This window comes from Orbicella franksi, chromosome 4 (assembly GCF_964199315.1).
Source record: "Orbicella franksi chromosome 4, jaOrbFran1.1, whole genome shotgun sequence".
Classification (NCBI taxonomy): domain Eukaryota; kingdom Metazoa; phylum Cnidaria; class Anthozoa; order Scleractinia; family Merulinidae; genus Orbicella; species Orbicella franksi.
Window position 1 is genome coordinate 12,306,396 of NC_138148.1, and position 8,936 is coordinate 12,315,331.

At 40.4% G+C, this 8,936-nt stretch overlaps 1 protein-coding gene across 1 annotated transcript; it reads left to right on the forward strand.

The window, feature by feature from the left end:
- The first annotated feature begins 122 nt into the window (after positions 1 to 122).
- Positions 123 to 7,928, forward strand: LOC145483398 (protein-glucosylgalactosylhydroxylysine glucosidase-like). The gene is made up of 6 exons (XM_081461905.1): positions 123 to 1,342; positions 3,558 to 3,757; positions 4,643 to 4,980; positions 5,472 to 5,989; positions 6,418 to 6,579; positions 7,302 to 7,928. The coding sequence occupies exons 1-6, from the start codon at positions 740 to 742 to the stop codon at positions 7,758 to 7,760; spliced, it is 2,280 nt and encodes a 759-aa protein (XP_081318031.1). The 5' UTR covers positions 123 to 739; the 3' UTR covers positions 7,761 to 7,928.
- Positions 7,929 to 8,936: the final 1,008 nt, after the last annotated feature.

Genomic DNA, 8,936 nt, shown 5'->3' on the forward strand with positions numbered 1-8,936 from the left:
CTGACAGATAACCGTGAGTGTTAAAACATTCTGGGTAGCAACCGTCGATCATTCGGCTGCTACTGGTCAAGCGTGATGAGCAACAATATCCTACCCCGCTCCTGAAAAAAAAATGTACAGAAAAGGAAAGAAAAAAGTCGGCAACATCTTTTGCTTGGCATTAAATGTTGAGTGCGCAAGATCGAGGTATCTCTTTTGTGTTTCTCAAGTCAAGTACCAAACCTTTCAACGGTATTTTCGTGATTCGTGAATGGCCTAATTTTTTCTCGTGAAACGTGATTTCATTAGCAGCCGTGAACCGTGATTTTCGAAAATAATTCTCCGTGAAATGAGAAAGAAGTATTTAATTTGTGGTAAACCGTAATTCTGGTTGTATCTTCTATTACTTTCGACAGTAATTAACAATATTGCGTGACCGTGACAGGACAAATCAATCCTCTTGCTTGGGTTTCTTTACCCCCTCCCCCCGCCCTCTTCTCGTTGACTTCTCGATCAGGCTCTCAATACTCCTGCTAATGGACTCGGAATTGACATATCTGACAAAAATAATAAAAAGACTGACAAGCGAACTTAACTCACAATGAGCTACAATGTCAACTATTAAAACTGACATGGTGCAGACTGTCGTTCAAAAAGCCTCAACGCGCTGCTTTCAGAAAGTAGATGCTTTTAAAATTGCCATCGGAAATACCATTGACGCGACTGTACGAAGGATTTCGAGACCTGATCACGCTTTAACATGACCTGTCACGGCATCCAGATTGCTTTCCTCGTAGTTTTGTCAGCGATTGTTTGTCGCGCCATGAAGGCAGGTACGCCAACCAGGTTTGTCACGGATAGTTTACCTACAGAGCACCAGAGAGTTACCGTTCGCCAGAGCAGAAATGGCACTATTATGCCTTCAGTGGCTAATGGATACATGGGAACAGTGATTTACAGCGATACTGTGCATGTGTCTGGAGTGTTTAATGGTAAGGCGTACCCGAAGAAGAAACCCGTGTACCCGGTATACTTCTACGAACACGCACACCGCGCTAGGATTCCTTCCACCATTGCTATCGACTTCAGACTGGCAGGGATTCAAGGAAAAACCTTTTACGCTTTGGACGTACTAGAGGGAGTGTTCTACAAGTGGTTCAAGGCTGAGAACTTAGAAGTGGAGCAGAGAATTTATGCGCATCGATCGCGGAAAAATTTGTTGGTTGTGGAGATATCAGCTAAGAACAACGCCGACAAAGAGTTCTTGATGAACCTCTCTACAAATCGCGGAGATTCTTCAGTGGATGTTGAGTTCAAGACGACTGAGTCAAATAGATCTGGGGCTTCGGCAGCCTTTGGCATGGTAGGAATTAAAATTGTGTAACGTATGCGGCTCTAATCTAAACATGATCACAATAACTATTATATTCATTGCATATTTTGGTAGTTAATTTGAGTGAGCGTATCTTGTATCAACCTGTGGCGTAAATATTTTTTGTTCTCTAATTTTAGTGCTGGAGTAAATAGATATAGATTTAGTCATGTAAGGATTACTGTGTTACGTGACGCAGCACATGATATGTCACGCAAACGTCACACAACGCTCCCTTCGCTTCTCAGACTCTTGGAAATTCTGAGGCCTCTAGCTCCTCCTTTTCGATTGTTCTCGGGCTGTTTTCTCGCATTGTGGCTCATTTTATTAGCTGAAAACAGACTTATTTCTGTTTTATAGACTTCTTTACCTGAGATTACGGGTCTTCGACTCTTCGAAGTCTACGAAAATATTAGGACAAGTTTAGGAACTGATTATACGTAATGTTCGGTTGACCTTCGGAAAGTCTTTTGTTCTACTGAAAATTATCGGGAAACTCCGGAGATCGTCTTGAATATAATACATGGTTAACGATATTATAAGACCCCGAGGCGGCGGAGGGGAGGGGGAGGGGGAGGGGGAGGGGAATCCCATACAAAAAGGACTGGGGTGCTCGTCGTACTTTTTAAGGGTTAAAAAAACAGAAAAAAGCGGGTTTGGTACCTCTTAAGGTATTCAGCCTCAAAAGGTCCACAGCTTTCCCCAAGAAAAAAAATATGACAGGAGATAATGTGTTGTTTCAAAATAAATGAGAAACAGGAACTGCAAGGGACCGCATACGATAAACGCTGCCAACGTAGGATCAACAAGAAGGGCGAAACAGCTGCCCACTGTTGCGATCCTACTTTATTGGTTCTTGTCATGTTGGTGTCTCCAAACGTTTTTCACGTAGTATCAACCTTGCAGTCTATTGCTTGTCTTCAAAATAAATACCTCCTAGAAGAGGAAACAATTTCAAGCCACTCCCGCGAAACACGATCTTGGTACCTCTTATTAAGATGGGACTTCACCTAAACACACACCATGTTTTAAACATTTTCTCGCGGCTAAGATTTAACTCCAAACCATAGCAAAGTATACATTTTTAAAAAGGTTAAAGACCGAAGATTATGGAAAAAATATTTGTGTACCCTATAACTGTATTGTAACCTGACACCGGCTGATTAAATCTGTCACCTGCTGGGGAATACCAGGGCTTACTTGAGAAAAGATAACTCCTACGAGAACTGATCAAAAGGAATAATTTTTACATTTTATAAAAGAAGACAAATAGCTTGCTGGGTTAAGCATAGAGATTTTTGAAAAATTAAAAACACATGAAATGGTGACCAGTTAAATCTGATACAGAAAATCTAGCATGCGTTTCAAAACATAACTTCGACAGAATGCACTGAAAAGTTCTATGCTTATTCCACAGAACGTACTCAGAGCAACAATTCCTGAAAATTTTAGCTCAATTGAATAAATCGTTCTCAAGATATCTTTTCTCGAAGGCGAAAATAACTCGTTTTTAGAAAACGAGCTCTAAACTTACAGTAACAGAACTTGTAAGAATAAAACTTCAATACCTAAAGATTCGAGTTCCGAGAAGAACAAAACTTCAGTCCCACCTTAAGGGTTCTTTTCAAAATTTTCGTCGAGCACTCTCGTCCTTTTTTATATGAGAGTCGCCCCTCCCCGGGCGAAAGCCATTATGGAAAATATTTGGAAGGAGAACTGGAGCCAAGTGAAGGCTGCCTCAAATGTCGGGAACACACTAGGGACATGAAGAGGGGACGTGTGGCGGGGAAAAGCCCTTTCGTGTGTGCGCATAGGATGCTATTTGCAGGGATAGAACACAAACTGGTGCACACGAAGTGCATTGAGGTATAAATGTTTAGTGGGGACATATTTTGCAAGAGCAGTGCACACGATGCCACATTTGAAATTGAAGTCATTTTTGTCCCTGCTTCATGAAGTTAAATTTCATGCCTCATTTTGTGGGGACAAAATATTTTCCCTGCAACAGAACTTATTCGCAGAAACGGGCCTGACTCACTCGAGGAAAACATTCGCTGCAACATATATCCCCGCAGCATTTGACCCCTGATGTGTAGCGACCTTAAACAGGCTTGCATAGTATCAACTGAGGTTAATTTCTCCCCGAGTGCTTGTGACTTATAAATCTTTGTCTGCTCAATTCGTTTATATATTCTCTCCTGACTAGGTCAACGAAACTGAGGAAGCGGGTAGTATGCGAGCTAATTTGGCGATGGTTTGGACTGAAGTAGAGACCAGCAAGCCATTAACCATAAAAGCAACCTCTGAGGAGCAGACCTGGTACTACATCACTTCAATAGCCACAAACCTGGACACCAAGCTCAACCCGCTCTCTGAAGCTCTGTACCAATGGGACGAAGCTATGCTGTGAGTGTTACACTGCTGATTAAAAAAGATGGTCCATTATTACATATCGACTCTTTTTATATACAAGAATATTGTTTCACGGCCCAAACTGAATATTCTTATTTTTTATTTTATTTTATTTTATTTTATTTTTTATTTATTTATTTATTTATTTATTTATTTATTTATTTTGCATATTTTAGGCTGAAAATGTTTTTGTGAATATTCTTAGATTATAGCATATGATACCTGTCCTATCATGACTTTGATGGCGCTGAAGTAATTTCATCCTGCAGGCAATAAAGCCTGATAAGACACACAACGTCTTGCAGACACGTGATTGCCATCCAACATACGGCTAGTACTGTATGTGTTGTTTTATGGCTAGTTTTGCGGTTCACAGAAAGGAATAATTTTCATACGGTTTAAAAAATATCTAATTGTATTGTATTTACAAATTTTCAACACACAAATTTATAGTCTTTGCAAAATATCAGCTTCGCGTTTATTCTTGAAATATTAGGCTTAAAAGTTCGCAAGCCTCAGCCTCGATATTCTTATAAAACATATTCTTATAAAATAAGTGTAAACTTGTCCTTATTTAAAGTATGATTTCTCCTGAATGGGGATAAATTGATAGCTGCAAAACGGTCAACAACAGGAAGCTGAGAAATGAAGTGCTTTTTAGGAAATTCTTAAACTTCGCAAATCTCATTCTAGATAAAATATATTCTTATTATTATATAAAAAAAGAGCGTACTATGCAACAGGCAGTGAAGTTAATATACTTTAAAGTTTTGACTCAAAGACGATTATTTTATACGTGAAGATTTTAACTGACGATCACCTAAGGGGTGGAAGATTGAAAAATTCATCTAGCCTGTCGGTGAATATTTTTTTATATAGAGTCAAGGAGGAGCTGCTGGCAGAACACAAAGCGGCTTGGAAAGCATTATGGGACACTGGTCGGATAGACATTGAAGGTGATCTAGAGATGGCACAGGCAGTGTACGGTAGTATCTACTACATTCTAAGCTCCACCCGACATGATTGGCCGTACGGATTAAGCCCCGGGGGTCTACCTGGTGGAGAGGAGTACATGGGGCATACATTCTGGGATCAGGATATTTGGATGTACCCCCCTCTAGTCCTGCTTCATCCAGACTTGGCCAGAAGTTCCCTCAGATATCGTAAGGATCGGCTGCCGGCTGCGCGCAGAATCGCTAAGGAGTATGGATTTAAAGGTAAGAAAATGGAAATTATCAAGTAACAGTTCTAACCATTCATCGTATCATCAACCTGACTGAATTCGTTCTTGATCAGTCGGTGGCATTAATTAATATTACAAATGTGTTTTGAACGATCACCACAACTGTTTTGATCTACAAGAGGTTGATGTAAAACCGAGGAGAAGATTAAATGGAACAAATGTAAACGACTTCAGGTATTATAATAATGCTTGAAGGAAGGGGGAGGAGGAGTCTAATTAACAATTTGATTATGAGCTCGAAATTTCTATTTAATACGTGATAGTTGACGAGGGCGCAGCAAAACTTTACCTAAATGCTCTTCACAGACACTTCGAAAACGAAAAGAAGCGGTCGCGAATTTTTGACAACCACACCTCTACTCACTGTCTATTCTATGTAGATAGTGCATAGCCAATAAGACAACGGCATTGATTCATACTTAGATTTAATAGAATCTTATGAGTTTTGTTCCTTGCATTTTATAGGCGCAATGTTTCCATGGGAAAGTTCTTACACGGGCCTGGAGACGTCCCCGGGTGAGAGGTATGGCAAAAACCAGATCCACATTAACGGCGACATAGCTTTCGCTGCAAAACAGTTTTGGATGGCAAGTAAAGACTCCAGTTGGTTGCAAGAGATTGGGTACCCACTTGTCTACCAGACCGCGGAGTACTGGGCTAGCAGAGTGGAGTACGACGTTGCCAATGATAGATACGTCATAAATCACGTGATGCCGCCGGATGAATATCACTATCCGGTTAACAACTCTGTGTACACCAATGTGGTGGCTAAAATGAACCTTCTGTTTGCCAAGGAAGCTGCCGATATCTTGGGAAAAGAGATTCCCAAAGAATGGCTAACGATTGCAGAAAAGATGTACATCCCTTTTGATAGCGAGAAGAATTATCACCCTGAATATGAAGGGTACACGTTAGACAAAGAGGTCAAACAGGCTGACACGATTCTTATTGGTTTTCCACTGATGTACGACATGGACGAGAAGGTGGGTTAACTTCTTTATTTACGATCATTCAGTCAATTCGTCAGTCATTCATCCATTCTGTCATTTAGTCTGTCAGTCAGTCAGTCAGTCATTCAGTAAGCCAGCCAGCTAGTCAGCCGGTCAGTCGGTCAGTCAGTCCTTCAGTCAGTCGGTCAGTCAGTCAGCCGGTCAGCCGGTCAGCCGGTCAGCCGCTCAGTCAGTCAGTCAGTCGGTCAGTCAGTCAGTCGGCCAGTCAGCCAGTCGGCCAGTCGGCCAGTCGGCCAGTCAGCCAGTCGGCCAGTCAGCCAGTCGGCCAGTCAGCCAGTCGGCCAGTCGGCCAGTCAGCCAGTCGGCCAGTCAGCCAGTCAGCCAGTCACTCAGAACTCAAAATAACATATGACACTCACAACTGCGCAGTAATTGACTGTATGTTGATAATTTCTATGCAGGTCCGTTATAATGACTTGAAACTCTATGAAGAACGTACCGACCCTGATGGACCGGCCATGACGCATTCTATGTTTGCTATCGGCTGGCTGGATTTAGGAGAGAATAAGAAAGCTGAGAAGCCTTTCCTAAAGAATTATGAAAATATCCGCGGACCATTTAAGGTAAGAATGTTATCAGCACACTGCTCTAGTAGTAGTAATTGATGAATTGCAGTGGAAGATACACATTTTGATTATAAGCTGTGTGATTTGTTCATAATATGGGGTGAGATTAATTTTGGCTGATCAATAAGAAAAAGGAGTGGTTGTTTTCTCAGTCGTTCAGATGAAAATCAGAATCAAACGTGAATTGTTCGTTCGTGTGTTTTTGTTTTGTTTTGTTTTGTTTTGTTTTTGTTTTTTTGTTTTTTTGTTTTTTTGTTTTTGTTTTTGTTTTTGCTTTTGTTTTGTTTTTCTTGCGCTTTCCCGCGCTTTTCAGCGGTTGCAAAGTTTTATTGCAAGTTTTTGCGAGTATTGAGTTAAGCCTAAATTTTTCAAGTTCGTCATTTACAATCCGTATTAATCCTCTCCATCCTTTTACCATCTTTGTTCCTTTATGGTTTATTGATGGAGTAAATCGTAATAAAGAAATAAATAAATAACTATTATTATCTCTATGGTGTTTTCCTATCTTAGTAAACTACTATTTTCAGTTTTCCTTCAATTCAAAGGTAATTGTGTACGTGGCTAAAATAACTCAAAATACACTGACTGAGTTCCTTTTAAAAAAAAGAAAAAACGTAGATTCAAACCATTTACAGCTTTAGTGATTGGTTTTGTAATGTTCTCAGCTTTTTATGACGTATATTGAACTACAAAATTACTCAATTTTTTCTTCACACTAGGTATGGACGGAGCGGCGCGATATTTGGGGCGCAGTCAACTTCATTACGGGTGCTGGTGGCTTTTTGCAGACTGTACTTTATGGTTATGGAGGATTCCGACTGAAGAATTTTGGACTGACTTTTAATCCCTCATTACCACCCAACGTTACAAAGATGACAACCAACGTGCATTATCTGGGAAGCCTGATGGATTTTGCAGTGACTGAAAAAGAAATAAAGATCACACTGCTCTCTTCTGGTCCTATTTCTCCCAGTCTAGAAGTGTCAACTACTGAAGGAGTATTCAACCTTGAGCGCGGTAGCCCAGTGACAGTCAGCAACAATGAGGGCGCAGTGCGCATGCGTGATTTTAAACGACAAATCTCTAGCCAAGCTTGTGATCATACTCCTCTTCATATCTGCATCTTGTTCTTGGTTAGCTTCTGTTTGTATCTCCTTGTCACGAACTGTTACCGGTAAATGACACGTAACTGTACGATTGTACTACTCCTTAAAAGAATGTTTTTAACAGTGCCCTCTCCTCCCCTTTCATTCAGTTTTATGGCTGTGAATTTTACATCGTTTTCTTCCGCAAAGCTGTTCTGATTTTGTCCGCAAAAATGATCACGTTGGAAAAGATGTCCCATTTTTAATTCTTAATTAGACGGGGATTTTAAAAGATCACAGAGAAATAAACATGCCCTTTTCTTAACGGATGTCACTTTGTTGTCAAATTGAATGAAACAAGGTCAAATACTGACGAAAATTTAGCGTTACAAATTATCCAGTTCCTGGATATGTGTTGTTTCCCCCAAACCAGGAGCAATTCTTAGGGCACAGAAAAATAAAGCTTTGTAAGGCGGATCTGCAGCGATTTTCCCGAAGAGAGCGTTCAAGGTTTAATAGAGGTATTACAAGATTCGGAGCCACCTTAAATTTTCGAAAATTTAAAGTGGTTTTGAATCCCATATACATTTGAAAAAAACTTGGTCAAACGTTGCGTCTTATCCCGTTTATTAGAATTCGATAATAAAAAACACCGGGCTCGTTTTTGAGTTATCAGCAGTTAAAGCCAAAATTAAAGGTGTTTTTTAGCACTTGATACAGTTGCTATGGTAACCTTTTTACTACATTTTGACGTCCTCTGTGATCAATTACTGAACAGACGCACGGCAACATGAACTCTACCTGTTCTATACAACAGAGAAACAAAAACAATGTTAATGACGTCATCTTTAAGTCTGTCCTCCGATAGATCATAAGTAAGAACCAATCAAAACGCGAGAATAATTTCAATTGTTATATGATGACTGGTAGTCTACATGTAGAAGTAGCTCAGCCAAGCAGATTGCCGCGTTTGTATTAGTATACTAATAGAATTCTTTTAATGTAAGATACGGGGAACCGCGCACGCTGTGGACTTGCTGTGTACTTGCGGTCTCCTTCTCGAGTATGGTCCTCGCCCAGTCTAGATAGGAGTACACATAAAAACGCAAGATTTACACAAACGTTTCCTGAATATTCCGCCAATATTCTTCCGCTGGGGACCCATTGTAAATGATTAGTGGTATCCTTTCGAAATCACAACCTGGGGCCCGTTTCTCGAAGGTCCCGAAAAGTTTTCGCACCCGGAAATCCATAGCAATTTCAAACTTA

Bases quoted from the DNA above. Each gene is read 5' to 3' on its own strand.
- LOC145483398 (XM_081461905.1), top strand. From the start codon at position 740: ATGACCTGTCACGGCATCCAGATTGCTTTCCTCGTAGTTTTGTCAGCG. The intron at 1,343-3,557 runs GTAGGAATTAAA...TCTCCTGACTAG, and splicing joins CTTCGGCAGCCTTTGGCATG to GTCAACGAAACTGAGGAAGC. The intron at 5,990-6,417 runs GTGGGTTAACTT...ATTTCTATGCAG, and splicing joins TGTACGACATGGACGAGAAG to GTCCGTTATAATGACTTGAA.